Genomic DNA, 21,935 nt, shown 5'->3' with positions numbered 1-21,935 from the left:
ATACGCGTATGAGACAGGTGATACGCGTATGAGTTGGGCAAGGAAATGCGCAATACGCGTATGAGAGTGGGCATTACGCGTATGGGTTCGGCCAGGTTTGGGCAATACGCGTATGGCAGAGGCAATACGCGTATGGGCAGAATTGTGATTTTTCTGTGCTACTGTTGTGCAGTTTTGGTTGTTTAGGCTGAGTGATGCGACTTAGCTGAGGCATGATGTGATAGGGATCATTTCCCGTTGTTTTGAGTAGTATAGGTATTAGTAGAGTGAGCTAATACTGTGTTTGATTATGTGGCATGATATGATATGCTTTTGTGATTAATTATGTTGATAATGTGTGATGGTATACATGATGATGTGAATGTATACGTTTGTGAATAGACTGTATTATGGCTTAGAGTGTGAGCATGTGTCTATTCTTGAGTATTGTTGATGTTGCATTGCTAGGTGATTAGCATGCATATTGTGGCCTTCGGGTGGTAGCTAATTCCCATGGTGAGGGATTAGTGAGTTTAGTCATTATTGGACTGTTGTTGATTGTTGCATGCTAGGTGAGTAGCGTGCATTTCATGGCCCATTTGGGGTGGTAGCTAATTCCCATGGTGAGGAATTAGTGAGTGAGTCACTATGTCTCAAATGAGTGGGACTAGTGAGCTTGGTAGCCGTGCCTGGATTTGGACGGTGAGGTTGAACTATATGTTCACAACATAGTCGGTACCGCATGCATAGAGTCTCATTGCATAATGAATGTATGGCATATGATATGAATGGATGTATTCCAGTATCATATGTGTGTTGTGTGTTGTATTGTTGTGTGACGTGTTGTTGATGTTGATTATGGTTGAGAATCTCCTGTTGAGTATGATGTTGAATTGTTGCTGAATGCTTAGTCTGATTAGGGTGAATTAATGTGTTAATTACTTGGCATTACATGTTGTTCTATAATGCTTATTATATTGATTGAGGAACTCACCCTTACAACTCTTTTTCAGGTAACGAGCAGTGATGTTGAGTAGAAGCTAGTACTATGGAGTCTAGTGTCGTCCTTAGTGGGTCATGCTCTGGTAGATGTAACATCGGGAGGGGATGTTTGACTGTGTTTGAATTGAGTTGTTGATTAACTTTACATGTAATGTAATACATGATTTGAATGTTGATATTTTGTATCCGCTGCGAATTATGCAAAGAATCTTATTTTGATTAAATAAATGAGCATGACAGGATAATTTGATGATTTTGTGAAATGATTGTGTGACACCCTTCGGGGCATAATTACTCTGATCAATATGTTAATATTTTTAATTAAATCATTTGGGGTATTTAGAAGGGTGTTACACAGAACATCAATGGGCAGATATCTTTACTAAGCCTCTAGCTGAAGATAGATTTCTTTTTATCTTAGAACATCTGAACATTAAAAATTGCCCTGAGTGAAATATGGCTCTGAAAATGTAAAATGTGACTCTGATGTAGACAAATGTACTTCTGCCTCTGACTCTGATACTTCTACCAAGTTAAGAAGATATCTGAGTTAGAAATCTTCAGAAACCAATCCTTTGGTATTCCTGAAGATCAGATACATCAACACGTGGAGCACTAAGCGTCTAACCCTAGAACTTCTAGACAGCTGTCAAAAGAAATCAAAGGTCAGAACGTTTGAAATCTCCTAGAGCAGTGTGCATACTGTTGGGATTAGACATTCATTTATTAGCTGTAATCATTTTTCCCCCCAAACGTGCTATTTTGATTTTTGTGCTAACGCTGGAATGTGTGTCGTTTTGCATGTTGCTTCAGAGAATGCCTCCGCCTCCGAACCCTTAGGCACTTAGGATTTATTTTTTTGGCTTGCCTGTTGTCTTTGTTTTTGCTATCTCTCTGACTCTGATGTTTTTCTTGTTGCCTTTGTGCTTCTATCTATGAATTCCAGTTTTTCTCTTGATTTATTTTCTCTTTACTTATTTTCTACTATGTCTTTTTGATTCTGACAAAAAGGGGGAGAAGTAATTATTAGCTCTGATGAAAATATTGTCTAAAACCTTAAGCATTCTGCAACATTTTTTTTTATAAACAAAAATTATCTAACTTGGACTTAAGAAATTGCAGAAAGTTTCAAAAACCTCTGTACTTAAGAAACTCTGGTAAGAACTTCTGAACTCCCTAGCATTATCTCAGGGGGAGCTTCTGTCTATCTGATCTGATATTTTATATGTTTCATCTGCTAATTAAGGTTGTTTTGTCATCATCAAAAAGGGGGAGATTGTAAGAACAAAAATTGTTCTACAACAGATTCCTTGATTTTGATGATAACAAAGGATGAAACCAAAAATGGCACCCTAACGAAAAGTTTCTAAGTGTGCAGGATTCTAAAGAAAGAAGGAAGAAATCTGATGATGTCATCAGATACAAAACCAGATCAGATACAAATTCTCAAATGATCAGAAGCATCTGAAGTGGAAACAATGTCAAGAAGTCCTAACTCTGAGCAAAACATCAAAGTATCAGAAGCATCTGGACAAGTAGTAAGCTCTAGAAGTTTTGACTCTGAACAAAGTTTTGTCTAAACCTCAGAAGCTCTTGGCACTATCTGAAGAATCCATCAGAACTCACAAGAGATTAAACATCAGAAGCAAGATTCCAAGATTCTCCAGATACACAAATACTCTGAGCATGGAATTGCTAATCATGAAAGAGTAACGTTTAAGTCAAGAAAAGATTTGCAAATGGATTTCCTAATTGAGAAAGAGACGTTAATCTCCAATCTCAATAAAGAAAATACTACTTGTGGTAAGTAGTCATTTCAAGAAGAAAAAGTCATCCTGCATTAGCTAATTATGTGATGGCGTAACTTCATCTCAATATCCACCAGTTTCAACTACTACTTCAACGAATATATAAATAGGCTGCAATCAACCTTGAAGAGACTAAGAAATCAGTAAGCCAACAAGCCAAAATTATACTGAAACACCAAGTCAAGAAAAACACTCTTTCTCTCTAAGATCTTCACGAAGCTTTTGCTTATAACGTGAAAAACTCTTGTTCTTAATACTGTAATATTTGCTTTCTTAGAAGCACTCTAGATTACATAAATCTTTCTTTTATTGTTTGTTGATTTCCTCAAGTGACTTAGAGTAGTCTGTAAACTTGAGAGGACTAAGAGATTTTTCTCTTAGGCGTTGTTTGTAATCTTTCAAGATTAGTGGATTAAGTCCTTGTTGAAGGCGAAATCACCTTGGTCGGGTGGACTGGAGTAGCTTTGTGTTATAAGCGAACCAGTATAAAATCCTTGTGTGATTTTCATTTTGAAAAGCGCTTATTTTTCCAAACAATTCAACCCCCCCCCTTTCTTGTTTTTCTCACCTTCACACAAGCTCTTCAACCTACTAAATAATAGTTTCATTTTGACTTAAGTAGTTTATGACTTATTTTAGTTGTATTGTATGGCTGTATTTATGACTTAAGTAGTTTTATTTTGACTCAATTAATGTCTTGGGTTTTATTTTGGATGTTCAAATATTAATGTTCAAACAAGGTTAATGTTAAGTATTTTGGTTGCTACACACCCTGTGCAAATTGCAGTCCAAACTATAGGTACAAACTATGAATAATGCATTACAAATTAAAGGTCCAACTCATACATATTATGCATAATGCAATAAAAATTACAGTCCAACTTATGTAAGGGAAAACTGTCATACAACATACGATCATAAGTTTCGATGATGACAAATGACCACCATGGATGAATCGGCATTGTCGATTCCACCTCTACAAAACAAATGCAACATATCACCTATCATATCCTTTTCTATGCTCATCAAAACTGTTATATTTCATACAACATATGTGGATAAAATGTGGTCATGACAAAATGCATGAAAACCACAAAAATATGAATTTTTGCAGATTTGCAGGGTTTGAGTCGATCGCAAGGGTCAGCGCATGAACCACGGGTCAACGCATAGCTTAGTGCATTTCCCACGGGTCAGCGCACACAAGGCTTGAGTCGACCGCTGGGGTCAGCGCATGAACCACGGGTCAGCGCACGCCGACCTATGGTCGACGCATACTGTTGTGGTTTTCAGTCTGTCCAAAACTGCAGGCTATGTGTCGACGCATAGACCTGCTATGGTCGACCGTTCGTGCGCAAATTCTGTTTTTAAGCATTTCCCACTATGTTTGAAAAGCTGTTAAGTGGGTTGGTTGGTTGGTTATTATAAATAGAAGTTTAGTTACTTGTATCAACTAACATTTTTCAAATTGATTCAAGTGTTCAAGGAAACAAGAAAAAGTGAAATAGGTGTCCAAGATTCATCATCTTCATCTTCAACATCTCACAACACATCAACTACACACAACCATTTTTGAAGTGCTTTGTGATTGGTTAAAGGTGATAAAGTTCGAAGCCGAGATTGGGGAATCCGGTTCGGGTTGAAGCTTGTGACAGGTTTTTTCTTGAATAAAACCGTTAGGATTTTGTCCTCCAAGACTGGTTTGTGTTTGGGGGTTTTTGGACGAATTTCTTCTTTAATTTTCAGCTGAGCGAAGGTGATTGAGAAGAGGAAGTCTTTGTCAATCTAGTAGCGGATTCAGTGATATTGAAGGGAAGATTTCGGGTTCGATTTGTTGTAGTTGAGATCAGCCGGGTCGAGGGTTTGAAGAACTGAGGGTTATTCAACAAAGGGGCTGGAATCGGAGGTCTATCAACAACAATCGAAGGACTTGATTCATCTTGAATCAAGGAACAAGGAGTGAAAGCAACATTCAACGTCTTGAGAATTCTGTTGTATATTTGCTTTGCAATCCTTGTATAAACGGTTAAACTCAACAGGTGATATCTATTAAAGTAATCTCAATTCTAGTTTTAGAATTGAGGGCAGACGTACCCCGAAGCGAGGACGGCGGGGGAACTGCCTCATCAAATCTTTGCCTTCTCTAATTTTCTGCATATTTGTTTTTAGCTTAAAAATTAAGTGATTTTTGTATAAGCACTTTTATCAAACCTTGATATTAATTGAGTAAGAAGTTAAAACTCTGTTTTTGAATCCAAAGTACAATAAGATATTGTACTAGATTGATTGGAATTACTTACTCAACATAATTATCACTTGGAGTGTTTTTACACACCAAGTGTTTGATAATTTGCCTAAACCAAAATTATCTTAGTTGTGTATCTAGTTTGGTTTGCTCTTTTGAATCATTGGAACTAGGAATCCTAGTAAGTGTAACAAATCATTGATAGTGTGACTAGTGTAGTGATTCGTATTCTACATTATCACTAATCCATAGGCTTGACGCATATCCGGTTTTCCAATAACAGTTCGTTTTAGACTATATTTTCCTCGTCCGCTTCCGCACTTAAAACAATTTTTCAAAACCAAATTTTGATTGGTAGCGCCGACTCAAATTTTAATTGGGATCTATTCAACCCCCCCCCCTCTAGATCCGTGCCATAGTCTAACAACTTATGCACAATATATATAATACAATACAAATTACAGGTCCAACTTATACACAATATCGATAATGCAATACAAATTATAGCCCAACTTATACACAATATGCATGATGCAATACAAATTACAGTTCCAACTTATACACAATATGCATAACATAGTAACAATTACAGGTCCAAATTATGAATAGATGCAAATAACTTGAACAATATGCAATATGCATTAAAAATGATAGATCCAAATTATGATAAATAACAACAACTTTAACAATAGTTGTATGAAGTATAAATTCCAGATCCAAATTATGATCAATACCAACAACCTGAACAATACTAGTCACAAAATGTATTACAATCCACTTTACTCCATTATATCAAACAACATAAAAATATAACCTAAAACCTAATCAACCTATAACCTATTTCATCCATGTTGTCTCAACAAATGCAAACAACATAACAAACAACAACATCCAATTTATCTTTAACTGTTTCTTCAACATTTTCACTTTCATCTTCAATTCTTCCTATTTTGCTCTGTACGATTTAACCGTCGCCGTCTCTTCATTTATGTTCTTTAATAATACATAGATTAACTCTTTTGCCCTAAGATTCATCTCCTCATCTGATCAAACAAATCGACTATATTTCTTGTAACCTTGAATTTGTAAGCATCAATGGAGATGAAGTTGAATAAATCCTATTTAATACCAGAGTATTAATATTGAATATGTAACATCAACGAAGAAACTTATACATATCTTATACATCCCACATCCATAGAAACGACGACATGAGTTAACATCCGTCCATGTTGTCATCAATGGAGCATATAGACCACACTTACATACGTACCTCGAGCGATTTGAAGATCTATTTCGATGACTAAAAGCAAACTGTTGCGACATCTTCAATAGAAATGACGAGCTGAGTTTTGAACGATTTTGTTTTTCACCTAGAGAAGATGAAGATGATGAAACACGATGGAGGAGAAGAAGAAGATGAAACACAATTATTTTCACCATTTTATATATTATTTTTTTAATTAGAAAATGTTTTTAATATTTTTAAATTAAAATATCCATGTAAAAATTAAAATATTATAAATTGTTGACATTGATACAAATAATATATGCCATATCATTAAGAAACTCAACACATATATAAATTGGATACAGAACTACAAAAATTCAAATGCAATTAAAGGATCAAAACAATTCAATTTGTAATAGATAATTAATTATTTATAATAACCAAACTAAAAGATCAAAAATACATTTAAGTGGATAAAATAAAATATATCAATAAATACGAGATCCGATTAAATATTTAAAAGTGCATAAAAATTATGAAAATCACACAAATTTATTTTGTTTCAAAAATTATCTGGAAATAAACGAGTCTGGTTGAATCAACGAAGTACTCATTCCCGTTTGTCCAAAAGCCAACATTTGCAACGAACTCGATTCCCATCGACAGTCAAACAGGCAAAAGAGCTCTCAGATCGGCGAGGGATCAAAATCTGATTCGGAATCCGTTTTATGAGTGGTTTCATCTCACTTAACCGATGGAATCACAAGGTGAAAAAAACACTTCTCAATCAGAATCGCTTATCTCTCTTAATTCTCATTTCAATTTCAAACCAAATTATTTTATTAATCTCTTTTTCAGGTGGTTTGAGAGACACATCAGTGGTGGTTGTAACGCTAGATTCCGATGAAGTATTCATCATTGTCAGTCTCTGCACTCGAACCGATACGCAAGTTCTGTATGTAGATCCAACCACCGGTATCCTTCGCTATGAAGCGAAACGCGGTTTCGATCTGTTCAAGACTCAAAAGGAAGCTTACGAATTTGTCACGAACGGATCGCAAAGCGGTTGTAAGAGTAGGATTCTCGGTAGAGCTATATTAGGTTACGCTGCGTTGGGAAATTTCGCTTTTCTTCTTATTGCTACGAGGTTGATTGCTAGTATTCCGAATTTGCCTGGTGGAGGTTGCGTGTATACGGTGGGGGAGAGTCAGTGGATCAAGATTTCGCTGCAAAACGCGCAGCTACAGGGGAAAGGTGAGGTGAAGAACATTCTGGAATTGACGGAGCTTGATATTGATGGGAAGCATTATTTCTGCGAGACTAGAGATATTACCCGCCCTTTTCCTAGTCGCTTGCCGGTTAATCAGCCTGACCCGGAGTTTGTTTGGAATGCTTGGTTTTCTACACCCTTTGTTAATGTTGGATTGCCCACACACTGTGTCAATCTCTTGCAGGTTTTGTGATTTCTTCTATTTACATGTATGGTCTAATGCATAACATGGTCTCTAAAATAAAACTTTACCTGTTAAATGTTGCTTGCAGCATTTCTTGATTTCATTATACATGAGTTGTCAGCATGCTAATAATAAGTTCAGCCAAACTTTTTGCCAGAAGGGAAACAAGTAACATCTTTAAGGGATGGAATTATTTACTTAGGGCATGTTTGAATAGTCTTATTTAAGTTTATTAAATGATATATGTACTTGTGAGACTATTAGGAAGAGCTTATGGAAATAGCTCATGGCAAGTTGACAACTTATTTCCATAAACCCTACATGATAGCCATGTAAACACCTTATAGCTTATATGAAAACAATTTGACTTTATTTGATCTTTTGTTGTAGAACTTGCTTATACATAAACATTTATATGATAAACGCTTAATTAAACGGTTTATCCAAGAAGGCCCTACTCATTAATATTCTTTGTTATTGTTTCTTAATCTTGACATGACGATAGTAGTAGCTCTGAAGATGGACAAAAGAATTCACGGGCCTTATGAAAGGTTTAGGATATGCTGTTTGTTAGCTGTGTCAGTTACTAATTTGAATTATTTGCTGTTATCTTTCGGTTTGACACCTTTTTATGTACAAATGAAAGCTCCTTATAAGCATAAAAACCAATATTTCACATTTATTAGGAAAATTTAAATTTTTGTGTCTTTTTTGAAATATATTTTACGGGAAGATGTAAAAACAATTTTGATTGGGTGTTGTTTATGGAAAAATGAGAGAGAAACCAAATTAAATACAATTTACATTTAATTTTACCTTGGAAAAGATGAATTTTGAGAATAAAATGGTTAAATGTAATAAAGTTGATAAACGGAAAAGATGAATTTGTTATAATTTGTAACAAGAAAAATGAATGTTTTTTGTTTATAAATTGGTACGGAGCGAGTAGCAATTAAGATGTGGAATTTACATGTCTTCTGTCGTCTCACTTGGTCTTGATGTGTAGGGGTTTGCAGAATGTCGAAGTTTTGGAAGTTCAGGTCAGCTAGAAGGTGTTGTTGCTCTTACAGCTCGTAGGAGCAGGTTACACCCTGGTACTCGATACTTAGCAAGGGGGCTAAATTCATGTTTCAGTACAGGTAAATAACCTATTATTAACTGTTGAGCTTAATCTTTTCTTCTCCTAGTTCACTCTATTTTCTTTCACACGCATCACAACCACTTCACTCTAATTCACTGTAACTATATTCTGTTTTTCTTTGATACTTTAATAAATTTATTCCATTTGGCAGGAAACGAAGTGGAATGCGAACAACTCGTATGGGTCCCTAAAAGAGCCGGTCAAAGTGTACCTTTCAACACATACGTGTGGCGAAGAGGAACAATTCCTATCTGGTGGGGTGCAGAACTGAAAATCACTGCTGCAGAAGCTGAAATTTATGTTTCAGATTGCGATCCTTATAAAGGTAGTATGCAGTATTATCAAAGACTGAGTACAAGATACGATACTCGGAATCTAAGTATACGCGCTGGTGAGAATTCAAACAGAAAAGCTTTGGTTCCTGTTGTATGCATTAATTTGCTTCGAAATGGAGAAGGAAAGTCGGAGTGTATTTTGGTTCAGCATTTTGAAGAGTCTTTGAACTTTATTAGATCAACTGGGAAGCTCCCCTATACTCGGGTCCATTTGATAAATTATGACTGGCACGCCAGTGTAAAATTAAAAGGTGAACAGCAAACAATTGAAGGGTTGTGGAAGCTTCTAAAAGCACCCACTATATCAATAGGCATATCTGAAGGAGATTACCTGCCTTCACGACAGCGGATAAATGATTGCAGAGGTGAAGTCATCTGCAATGATGATTTTGAAGGTGCATTCTGCTTAAGAACACATCAAAATGGGACTGTTCGTTTTAATTGTGCTGATTCTCTGGACAGGACTAATGCTGCTAGTTTTTTTGGTTGCCTCCAAGTCTTCACGGAGCAATGTAGACGACTGGGAATATCACTTGATAGCGATGCGGCACTTGGTTATCTTTCAATGAATAATAATTATGGTGGATATACTGCTCCACTGCCACCCGGATGGGAGAAGCGATCTGATGCAGTGACCGGAAAAACATATTTTATTGACCATAATACCAGAACAACCACATGGACGCATCCATGTCCTGATAAACCATGGAAGAGATTTGATATGGCATTTGAGGAGTTTAAGAGATCAACAATTTTGTCTCCTATATCTCAACTAGCTGACCTTTTCCTACTCGCTGGGGATATTCACGCAACTCTGTACACTGGGTCTAAAGCAATGCACAGCCAAATACTTAACATATTCAACGAAGATACAGGAAAGTTTAAACAGTTTTCTGCTGCACAGAATATGAAAATCACTCTGCAAAGAAGATATAAGAATGCAATTGTGGATAGCTCTCGTCAAAAGCAGTTAGAAATGTTTCTCGGAATGAGGCTTTTCAAGCATCTTCCATCAATTTCTCTTCAACCTCTACATGTATGTGAGTTGTCAACTGTCAAAGTAAACTGAATGATGGCTTTCTGTTTCTTTTTCATGCATCGAGTGCCTAGCAATTGCAGTTTCATAATTTTCATGTTAGTTACTCAATCGTGTCCTCTTTCTCTTCTAAGAACTCCTTAATATATGTCGCATCCGTCTCTCATTTTTGTTTCTGTATGTAATTCTTCTTGAGGATTTCACTGCTAACTTTCTACTTGGAAAGTCAATTACTAATTAGAATTTTTAATGTTGGGAACATTTAAATCTGTGGTTTTCAATTGGAACAGTTATCAATAACTGATCCATCTGATTATCGTAGGTACCATCTCGGCCATCTGGTTTCTTTCTCAAGCCAGTTGCTAACTTATTTCCTATTTCTGGTGGTGAAGCTAGTCTTCTGAGTTTCAAGGGAAAAAACGTGGTCTGGGTATGTTAAATAATTCCTTCTATTTGAAGGAAACTCCTAAACTACTTATAAATGTTCTCGTGCTTGAACTATTCTTAAAAATTTAGGTTATCTGTATCTCATCTTACGAAATTGTATACCTTTTCCTTACACAGATTTCTCCACAGCCTGCTGATGTAGTTGAAATCTTTATCTATCTCGGTGAGCCTTGCCATGTTTGCCAGCTTCTTCTCACAATATCCCACGGTGCAGATGATTCAACTTATCCGTCAACAGTTGATGTACGGACAGGACGCCATTTAGACGGACTTAAACTGGTTTTGGAGGTTTGTATTTGGCTTTCTCTGCTGTCTAACACCTCAGTATATTCATAGGTGTTTTTCATAATACTATTAAAAGAGCTGGCCAGTTAACCATTGTATAGGAAGAGAGTTTATGCACATTTATGCCGTGTCAGTTGTGAGCAAAACACAAATTTCTAAAAGAACCATAAAAAAATCATTTTGGTTTTCAATCATCATTTTGAATGTTTACTGTTACTGTAAAGTTTAAACTGTATATGATTTACTTACCGTGATACCAAAATTTTAAATTTTAATATGTCCCCTGCGTTCTGCAGTGTCATGCTGTTCACAACTTTCTATTATTGGAGCTTATTTTCTGAATCTGTTAAACATATGTTTGCAGGGTGCTTCTATACCTCAGTGTGCAAGTGGGACTAACCTGTTAATACCCTTACCTGGGGCAATCAGCGCAGAAGATATGGCTATAACTGGAGCAAACTCTCGTCTCCATGCCCAAGATACACCACCCTTGTCATTACTGTATGATTTTGAGGAACTTGAGGGGGAGTGGGATTTCCTTTCTCGTGTTGTGGCACTAACCTTTTATCCTACAGTATCTGGAAGAAAACCTTTAACGTTGGGAGAGGTAGATATTTTTGAACATATCATAGTTGATGATGAGTGTTGGTTTTACTAACTCTAGTGCTCTTTGACATCTTTGTTTTCCCTCTGGACCGCATGAATTTTTTTTGCAAATAGAAAAGCCACTTTAGTGCACAAATGACACAGTTAGCTGAATAAACACATTGATAATCAGTATGTGAATTTCATGGTTTTGGATAACCTTTTAACTTACAAAAATGTTGAGAGCCCTACATCAACTAGAGATATGATCTAGGTAGTGCTTATAAGACTTTGATAGTCATTATCTTATAAGTCAGTTTTGTGAGGCTGAGCTGGGCTAAAAACCGTAGTTGGTATCATAACATATCATAGATCTGTTATCGGGTCAAGATCTGTGTTATTCATTCCATTTGTATTTGTTTACTCCACTGCATTAGTCCACACATTAGATGCCTAGTCTTGAGTGTGATGAGGTGCTTTGAGAGTCTCAGAGCAACTAGAGATGTGGCCTTTGATTTGCTTACAAGGCTTGGGCTATCCCAACTTTGATTTGCTTACAAGGCTTGGGCTATCCCAACTTTGATTTGCTTACAAGGTTTTGTTGGATCCATTAGTAAATTAGAAATTATTCCTTTATGTGATATATTAAGATACTCTACATAAATTAATATGAAGATATTGCAAAATCAAGATATTATTGGATATTTTCATATATCCAAACAAACAGTGTTCTTCTCTTACCAATTGTTGGCTTTTTCTCACATCCACCTTCTGCGTACGTGTGGTAATATATCTTGTACTTTCAGCTTTAATGTTTTCTAGCTAAGTGGATTGTTTTTTGTGGTTACATGTTGATAAAAATGAAAATTTATCCCTTTTGTAATGATTAACAAAACATTTTTTTTCTCGTTTTTATACAGAACAAGTTTCCATTTAATGAACCATAAATATTTCTAAAATGTTTAGGTCGGGAAATCAATTTTTAAAATGTAAATCAATTTTTAAAATGTAAATCTTAAAGGGTTCTTCAAACCAAATGCAGGCCATTTGCAGTGCCCTTCCTCACTGCTTACTACTTCGCCAATGGTGGAATGCTTTACTTGCATCCTTTCTCTCTTCATCCATGTGCTGATTATTTCAATTCTTTCATTAATGTTTTGTTTCTCTAATTATATTTTCTCATGGTTTCTTTTTGTGCAAATCTTTTATTTCTGCTACATGATGTTGCTGTTTGGCTGTAGATTGAAATTCTTGGAGTTTCTATTCCTTGGAGGGACGCATTTACCAATGAAGGCCCCGGTGCAAAATTAATTGAGCATGTCAGGAAGTTCCAAGAGGAGCCTAATCCCTTTTTATCTGGTTCAGATATGAATCCATTTAACTCTCACTCCACTGAGAATGTGTCACTACCTGATCAAAAAGGCGCTTCTCCTGACTTTTTGATTGACCTATTGTCTGGGAATGACCCACTTTCTCACCCACTTGCGCAACCAGTTACTGAAAATTTTACCCACATGGAAAGTGATACACTTGATTTCTTGGACCAGGATGTTGACTATAGCAGCCAAAGTGATTGTAAAATTTCATCTGAAGATATGAGGCATTTAGATACTAGCACTGAACAATACTTAAAATGCCTAAAGTCTCTCGCAGGGCCAAATCTGGTAAATTATAATTTTGTTTATTTAGCTCTGAACCATTATAAAATTGTTTCACCCATCTAATATGATCACCTGCTAGATTTTTTTATGAATTTTATTAATTCCTTGAAGAAGTTTTTTTTTCTCTTTCTCTTGATGAATTTTTGTACAATATTCAATTATTATTGTTGCTATTGAAAAGTCCTAAGTCCCGCATTGGTTACAAATAGAGCTTGAAAAAAATTTATATTAGAGAGACACCCTTCACCTTCCAAGCCAGTTTTGTAGGGATGAGTTAGGCCAAACTCTAAACTTAATATGGTATCAGAGCTTATCGATCGGGCCATGAGCCACTCACCGTTTATATCCATGCACCAAGCCCAATTGTGTTGAGGGTGACGGGGGTGTATTGGGAAAATCTTAAGTCCGACATTTGTTACGGATAGAGCCTACAAAGATTTTATATAGAGGGACACCCCTCACCTTACAAGCCAGTTTTGTAGGGATGAGTTAGGTCAAACTCTAATTCTAATAGTTGTTGTTGATGGTTGTACCAAAGATAGCCCATGACAAATATTATTCAGATCTATTTGTTGTTGCCTCTAGATTTTGTTTGCATTTCTTTTTGCTGTCTTCTAAAAAAAGGGAAAGAAATTTCATTCAAGATTGGCGGTTTTTGATCGAATTCCTAACAGTTTTCATGTTGGAAATATTGTTGTAACTGCCAACTTTTCCGCTTGTCTTCGCATCACAGTGCAGCCACATTTCTTTGCAATAGCTTTTTGGTGGATCTTGGTGTTTCCATATAGTTTGGAGCACTTATTTTGTTAACTTATATGATTTGAAATGGTTTGTGATATTTTGATAGGATTTTTAATTGCGGAACCTCTCTATAAGATTATCCGAGATTGGAGTGTTTCATTGCATTGACAAGTTGGCTAGATTTTGCTGTTTCCTTTTCAGTGTTTCCTGCTAAGGAGGACATGCTGTTCTCTTTTTATCTTTTATTTTTATTTTTTAAAGCTTGTCTCACTCTAATATAGTTAGTATTTAACAGTGAAACATCTAATCGATGCAGCACCTGTTTACCTTGTTCGGTTTTTCATGTTTAGGCATAATAGGAAGCATTTATGAGTTTTTATTCCTTTTTGTCATCTTCTTTTTAAGGATATTTTTCTCTTAGGATGTACTTTCTGCAATTCTCGATAACAAATTTTCTTTGTAATAAATGGGAAAGTTTCCAATTTGGTCAGGTCAAGCCAAGCCAAGCCAAGAGGTTGGATATGGATGAACTGGTTAACACCTTGTGGTAACTCAGTTGTTTAACTTGATTCATTAATTACAGTTCACATGTTCCCTAGGGCTGGCTTGGTTGTTGTTGTACATGTTCCCTCGGGTTGGCTTCGCGACTGATCAAGAATCCCCCTCCCGCTGCCAAAATTTGCTTAACCCGAATATCTAAGTTATTATTAGGCTCTTAAAATAGACTTTGTTAGTTTATTTTAGTTCTCAGTTTAAAACTAATTCATGATATATTTTTCCTATTTTTATAGCAAAGAAAGCTTGACTTCATGGAAGCCATGAAACTTGAAATAGAACGCCTAAAGTTGAATCTTTCTGCTGCTGAAAGGGATAAAGTCCTATTATCTGTTGGAATGGATCCTGCAACAATAAATCCGAATGCCTTGCTTGATGAAGCTTACATGGGAAGATTATCTAAAGTTGCAAGCAATCTTGCCCTGCTTGGAGAAGCCTCCCTTGAAGATAAACTTATTGCTGCAATTGGGCTTGGGACTGTTGATGATAATCCAATAGATTTCTGGAACATTATCAGAATTGGTGAAACCTGTTCGGGTGGCAAGTGTGAGGTGCGTGCTGAAATTAAGAAATCAGTTCATTTGTCTAACCCAATGTCATCTGGTGAGGCTTCAGAGCCAGTATTCCTGTGTTCTCAATGTGAAAGGAAGGTTTGTAAAGTTTGTTGTGCTGGGAGAGGGGCATTTCTGCTTGTAGGATATAACTCAAGAGATGTCATGAATTACAATGGTGCGTCAAGCCAAAGTGGCCCAATTGACTTACCTATAAACCGCTTATTAGCTCGGGATGGCATAATTTGTAAACGATGCTGCCAGGATATTGTGCTTGACACTCTAATTTTGGACTATGTGAGGGTTCTGCTTAGCTCAAGAAGAAAAGACCGTGTGGAAAAGGCTGCATACAATGCTTTGAAGCAAACCATTGGATCATCATGGGATTGTCTTCTGGAGAAGAATCAGGTCCCTGATAGACAGTCAGCTGATAAAGCTGTACAGCTGTTATTGAATGGACATGAATCCCTGGCCGAGTTTCCTTTTGCCAGCTTTTTACACCCGGTATATATATTATTTAACTCAATATGTATTCTGATTTTTGGCTATGCATCATTTTATTCTGTTTTTATAATATGGGTTGTCAAGCCACATACTGCTGCTTCTACTAAGTGTGTTTGTTTAATCCAGGATATATGACTTGAATAAAATCAGGCATGGATGGTTTTAAATGTCAATAATCTGAACAATTTTAATTGGATGGTGGTAGAAGCCTAGTATTTTTATTTGAAAGAAATAGGGATAAACCCTAATGACCAACTTAGAACACTAGAACTTTGAGGGTCTGCAAACTCCCTGCCCAAAGGCTTTTATCTTCTCTCAAATCAATAGATGATCTCCATGTCTTTCTCTTCTATTTGTTTATATATCTTGTTATTTCTGTCCTCCTAACTACCTAGCACTAATTAAGTAACTTACAGCATGTATCCTAACAAATGTTTCACTGACAAATCTATTGTTGCATCATGAAAGGATGCACTGGATGAAACTAGCACATGATAGTAGGGTTTAGGTTTCCATTCCAAGATTTGAAAGAATTATTATTTAACCATGGAATTTAAGTAATTGTTGGATGTACTCTCATGCAGCTGAATTATTGAATTACTATTCAGGGTCTTATTTTGCTAGATCACTAGATGTAAGTTAATTATTTTTAAGTGATATGCTCAGACAACAAAGTGAAAACACTACTATAAACAAGCCACTGTCGTCAAAAAAGTATTTAAGTAAATATCAAAGCTATATATAGTTAATTATATTGGAAGCTTTCTGACAGGAACACTGAACCATCTCAATATCGCGCTGTAGCAGAGGGACCCCTTGCTGCCACTTGACATGCAGTAGCAGTTTAGTGTAGCAGCTTCCACAGGCCCAAAGGCCAAAATAGCGGCTTTTACGGCTACTATATAGCGCCACATTTTATAATCAGATTGAAAATCCCCAAAATTCCCTTGAAGTTTAAATGTTCGAGCTTTTTGATTGGGATATTTTAGGAATCCCAAAACTCCTCTCATTCTATTTCACCCTTCGATTATTAAAATTTCAAAGTAGCGGCCGTTTTGCTATAGCATTTTTGGGTCAGCCGCGGTGGTGCTCCCCTCTCCGAGATTGATAACACTGATTTAGTCAACCTTGACTTTTGGTTTGTTTTGAGTAATTGTGTGCTTTGAAGCACTAACGAGTTCTTATGTTTCCATTACAATATATCATATAAGTATTTGCCACATTGGGTATAATTCTGTCACTCCAAATGCAGAGGAGGTCTAGTCCCATTTTGCACTCTATATCTATTTTAATACAAGTAACCACTAACCATGTAATTGCAGGTTGAAACAGCAGCAAACTCTGCTCCATTTTTGTCATTGCTTGCTCCATTTAATTCTGGTTCACGGCTATCATATTGGAAAGCTCCATCTAGTGTGACGTCTGTTGAATTGGGAATTGTCCTTGGTAACGTTTCTGATGTTAGCGGAGTTACATTAATAGTCAGCCCATGTGGCTACTCCATGTCGGATGCTCCAATTGTAAGTGACCATTTGTCATTTGCCTAATGCTCTTTTTTTATCGTTGATGAAATTTAGAAATAAACTCTAGCATTATGTTGGAACAGGTACAAATTTGGGCGAGTAATAAAATACACAAGGAAGAACGATCGTTAATGGGAAAGTGGGATCTACAATCTATGATTAAAGCTTCTTCAGAATTATGTGGGCCTGAAAAGGCAGGGACAGAATATAAAGTGCCTAGAAATGTGAAATTTGCCTTCAAAAATTCTGTTCGGTGCCGCATAATTTGGATTTGTTTACGTCTCCATCGACCTGGTTCAAGTTCTATAAATATTGGAAGTGACTTCAATTTGCTATCTCTAGACGAGAATCCTTTTGCACAAGAAACTCGACGAGCTTCTTTTGGTGGAACTGCCGAAAGTGAATCCTGTCTTCATGCCAAGAGGATTTTGGTGACTGGGATCCCCATCAGAAAGGAAATTGATCTTAATCTCAATTCATATCAAAGCCCTGACAAGTTGAGCTTGACAGGGTTTTTGGAAAGAGCTCCACAGCTTAATAGATTCAAGGTAAACTCCGTGCTATTTTACTTGATCGTTTTTTGGTAACCATTTTTTAAAGTTATATCCATCTCCAAAACATTTATCAACTTCTGATTTTTTTAGATTCCGATTGAGGCTGAGAGATTGATGGACAATAATCTTGTCCTGGAGCAGTATCTGTCACCTGCTTCTCCTTTGCTTGCTGGGTTTCGTCTAGATGTCTTTAGTGCAATGAAGCCTCGGGTTACCCATTCACCTTTGTCAGATGTTGACAGCCCACCTTTTTCTTCAATTTTTGATGATAGATACATCAATCCAGCTGTATTATACTTACAAGTTTCTGTTCTCCAGGTATTTACTGTAACATTATTGTACTGCTTCTGTCAAATTTCTATGACATGTAATATCCATGATTTTTTTTCTTTGCTTCGACACTTTTTGATTTGGTGTCCGATTCCCGAATAATACTCATACAACACATGTCAGATAATTCAGAAGAGTGTTTCTATTTTTTTTCCAACAACCGGATACTTTTTTTGCACAATTTCCACGCACATCTAAAAGGGTTAAATATGCATTGAAGCAAAGTTATCAAAGAAGAATTAACTGACATTTTGATTGGAATATTTTAACTCTTGCAATAATAGATGGACAAATGAAACTCAAATACTATCATATGTGTTGGTGTCGGTGTCCTATGTTTTTAACATTATCGGTGTTGGAATTGGAATGTCCGTGTCATATTGTGTCTCGGTGTCCGTGCCGGAGACCGTGCATCATAGAGAAAGTGAAAGCAAGGTGTCAGTTTTGTAATAATTAGTGTAAACAGAAAACATTTTCTGAAATCAGATAGACCCTTAGAGTGGACTGCCTCTGCAAAATAGGTTTTTTTTTTGTTAATTTTGTTGTTTGAGTAAGTTCTCAAATTTCTAGAGACTTGACTTGTAAGCCATTCTTGCTCCTCTTTACTTTGGGTTCTGTTAGTTGAGGGTAGGAGGAGGAACAACCATAAATAAAATACCTTTTCTTTTAATTGCAACATTCTGAACCATCCTATATGGATACTCTGACGGTGAGACTGATTGCAGGAAAACCATACCATGGTAATTATTGGTGAGTACCGATTACCAGAGGCCAGGGCTGGAACGCCGATGTACTTCGATTTCTCCAGGCAGATACAAGCCCGCAGAATTTCTTTCAAACTACTTGGAGATGTTGCTGCATTTACCGACGACTCATCAGAACAAGATGATTCTGGCACCAGAATTTCTCCATTGGCAGTAGGGTTATCTCTGTCCAATAGAATTAAGCTGTACTATTATGCTGATCCATACGACCTTGGTAAATGGGCTAGTCTGACAGCAATTTAATCACGTGTCAGTACCCAACTTATTGGCATTGATTGATTGTGTAAAGCTTTCCAAATTTTTGTTGTATCATGGTATGTAAAATTCATTCTTTGATGTAATAATATTGTAGAACATTAGCAATTTTATTTCTAGTGGTTTAGCCTGGAAAGTTGAGAGTTTGGTTTGAGGGTTGGAGGTTCAATTTTAGAAGTTTAGTCTACCACGGAGGGAATTTGATATTATTTCTTTTCACTCATCTATCTTCAATGTATTTCTTTCCAGATTTAGTACATGTTCCCAAGTGCCGGTCACTGGTTGAAATGATTATACATTTTATGTTTTTATGTTCTATCCATCTCATTTGGTAATATTTATTATTATTTTTTCACTATTACATCCTTCTTTATAATTTTTAATTTATTCAACTACTCTATTACTGATAATTAGTAAGAATATTTTAATAAATGATATTAATTTTATCATTAAAATTAATACATTTAATTACTTTTTTTAAGAACCTTACATTGTTCAAAAAATGACATTTTATGACACCAAGAGATAGTAATTTGAAGTTCTTTCTTGCAAATGAATAAAAAAAATTCGTGAGAGCCATACATGCAAAGCAAAGAATAAGGGTAGGGAGGGTCCACATTAGACAAAACGATGAATCCTTATCTGCAACGAGCCAATGAACTTCCGCTATCAAATTGCACACTTCGTCCCCAATCAATATCCACCTCATATTCTAGGCTGCACTGCCAACTGAATGTTTTCCTTTTTTTTGGTGACAAGAGTCACAAGATAACCACCCAAACTCGATTTTAATAATTTATTTTTAATCAATAACTATATATAGCTTTCTTCTCATTTCTCTCTGTTTTCTCAAAAGCTCAAAGCTGAAGCCAGTCAAATCATGGCTCATTTGCTGACACCGGCTCCTACCACAGCCGCTACACCTCTCTCTGCGAGACCCTGGAATAGCTCCTCCCTATATTCTTTGAAAAATGCGTGTTTTACCACTCCAAGAGTGTGCTGCATTGGCAACCAATATCAACATCAGGTCTCTAATGATGAACAAGTCCCACATATCCGAGAGGACTACACTCTGCATCGGAGGAGGTATTACCATTCTACTCTAAACATCTGCATTAGTTACAATAGTTCATGAGCTCAAAAAGAGTATATACCTTGGAAATTACATTGTTATTGCCAGTAATCATCATATATTAACATGATTTGCACGCAGGGCATTGATGGGATTAAGTGGTGCAGTAGTGTTGGGGTTGAGTTGGAGGGAGGAGCAAAGTGCAAGAGCAGCTGCTAGAAGGCCTCCACCTCCTCCACCCAAGGAGAAAAAAGATCCCAATATTAGTGCTGTTCAGGCGAAAGTATTGGCTAGCAAGAAGAGAAAAGAAGCACTGAAAGAAGAAGTCGCCAGGCTAAGAGAGAAAGGAAAGGCTGTTAACATTAATAAAGAGCCACCTCCTCCCGCAGTTACACCAACACCAATTCCTGCATCTGAATAGTTTTCTATTCTTTAATGTTACCTGCAAATCAAATGGTTGATAACAATGTTGTTGTATCACTATATTAAATTTCTACTGAATATGATTGTTTGGCTTACATTTTTTTTAGTGATAGGGCACTTATGGCCAACCGTAAATGGTTTCATTTTGAATTCACCATCCTAATTTCTTCATCTTAGTCATGAGAATGTTAGAGCATCTTCATTACTGATGTGCTTAATTGACTTTCATATATATATATATATATATATATATATATATATATATATATATATATATATATATATATATATATATATATATGTCACTTACTTTTACATTTTTCAACTTTAGTATTCATTACGACAGCCTAAACCTTTAAGTTTAAGTTACACGTCTTATTAAAAAGTGATGTGTTAAATTTGCCCTTGCAAAAATTACTATCTTTGTTAAAAGAATTCACAAATATTTACATGTAGGTTTAGGATATCACTAATCACTACTTATCACAATGAGTAAAATAAAAAATTGTAATCAAACACGTGTAATTGTTTCAAAAATATTTGAAACATGTTTTGAAGAAAGAAAGTAATGAAAACACTCTTCCAATATCACAATTAGAACGGTTTGGATCGAACTTGATAGAACTTTATTGATTGATTCGTTCTTCACTCTTTATTTGAGTGATTGAACTACACATTAGTTGTAAAATGATTCTCTGATACAATGATTTGAAAAAAAAAGAATTTTTAAATAAAAGAAAAGATATAATTAAGAGAGTATGAGTTATTGGAGTGAAGGAGAAAAATATTATTGGTCTTTCTATCAACAAGGAGTTTCTCTCTTTGTGTGTATATTCACTTTTCTCACTCCGCTTCTCTCTACTTTACAAACATAAGTCACCTCCCTATTTATAATAAGATTACTTGCACATCAAGCAATCTCAAACTAATCATCTGACTATCTAAATTTCGATATATTGTATTCGATTATGTGTCGAATACATGCACTTTCGTTTACTAAAAGTTGTATTCAAGTTTCTGTCGAATACATGCAAATTCAACTATTACAAGCTATATTCGACTACTATTCTGTCGAATACATTCGACTTCGACTCTTTCGAATCGTGTATCTTACAAACATTCTTAACAAAAAGAATTATATATTTAACACACCACCTAATTCATTGTGTCTAAGCTATCTACATTCATCATAGTTCTCAATCTCTTGAACAATTTCACATGCACAACCTTTATCATGATATCTGTAATCCGATTCTTAGTTCTGCAGTGTTCGAAGTTCAACTTCCCATTTGTTACCTGCTCTCTAAGATAATGGAATCTCATCTCTATGTGTTTGATTTATCCACGTGCTATCAAATTCTTGATCAAATTGATAGCGAACATGTTATCAATCTTCATGATCATTGCTCCATGATTTTCGCATGTAATTTCCTCAATCAGTTTCACCATCCATG

General features: G+C 35.9%; 2 protein-coding genes across 3 annotated transcripts; both read left to right on the top strand.

Annotated features, from left to right (window-relative positions):
• The first annotated feature begins 6,815 nt into the window (after positions 1-6,815).
• LOC127107093 (probable phosphoinositide phosphatase SAC9) lies at positions 6,816-19,304 on the top strand. Of its 2 annotated transcripts, XM_051044369.1 has the most exons (13): positions 6,816-7,032; positions 7,124-7,719; positions 8,726-8,858; positions 9,012-10,231; positions 10,554-10,661; positions 10,796-10,966; positions 11,328-11,570; positions 12,790-13,212; positions 14,742-15,560; positions 16,883-17,080; positions 17,167-17,631; positions 17,728-17,955; positions 18,693-19,304. In XM_051044369.1, exons 1-13 carry the CDS (start codon positions 7,020-7,022, stop codon positions 18,972-18,974), a joined length of 4,899 nt encoding a protein of 1,632 aa, XP_050900326.1. In that variant the 5' UTR covers positions 6,816-7,019; the 3' UTR covers positions 18,975-19,304. The 2 variants fall into 2 exon arrangements, with proteins under 2 accessions (XP_050900326.1, XP_050900327.1); XM_051044370.1 differs by lacking the exon at positions 6,816-7,032 and having other exon boundaries at positions 7,571-7,719; positions 8,736-8,858.
• A 216-nt stretch (positions 19,305-19,520) lies between these two features.
• On the top strand, positions 19,521-20,576 carry LOC127107094 (uncharacterized). Its single transcript, XM_051044372.1, has 2 exons — positions 19,521-20,072; positions 20,200-20,576. The coding sequence occupies exons 1-2, from the start codon at positions 19,867-19,869 to the stop codon at positions 20,477-20,479; spliced, it is 486 nt and encodes a 161-aa protein (XP_050900329.1). The 5' UTR covers positions 19,521-19,866; the 3' UTR covers positions 20,480-20,576.
• The last annotated feature ends 1,359 nt before the right edge of the window (positions 20,577-21,935 follow it).

This window comes from Lathyrus oleraceus, chromosome 7, assembly GCF_024323335.1.
Source record: "Lathyrus oleraceus cultivar Zhongwan6 chromosome 7, CAAS_Psat_ZW6_1.0, whole genome shotgun sequence".
NCBI classification, from domain to species: domain Eukaryota; kingdom Viridiplantae; phylum Streptophyta; class Magnoliopsida; order Fabales; family Fabaceae; genus Lathyrus; species Lathyrus oleraceus.
The sequence above is the reverse complement of the archived record's forward strand: the minus strand, read 5'-3'. Positions and strand labels throughout refer to the sequence as shown.

What these genes read in the sequence shown, in the direction of transcription:
- LOC127107094 (XM_051044372.1), top strand. Translation starts at nt 19,867, where the DNA reads ATGGCTCATTTGCTGACACCGGCTCCTACCACAGCCGCTACACCTCTC. An exon ending in TACACTCTGCATCGGAGGAG is followed by an intron (nt 20,073 to 20,199) that starts GTATTACCATTC and finishes ATTTGCACGCAG; the next exon opens with GGCATTGATGGGATTAAGTG.
- LOC127107093 (XM_051044369.1), top strand. An exon ending in AGGGAAAAAACGTGGTCTGG is followed by an intron (nt 10,662 to 10,795) that starts GTATGTTAAATA and finishes TTCCTTACACAG; the next exon opens with ATTTCTCCACAGCCTGCTGA. An exon ending in AACCTTTAACGTTGGGAGAG is followed by an intron (nt 11,571 to 12,789) that starts GTAGATATTTTT and finishes GTTTGGCTGTAG; the next exon opens with ATTGAAATTCTTGGAGTTTC.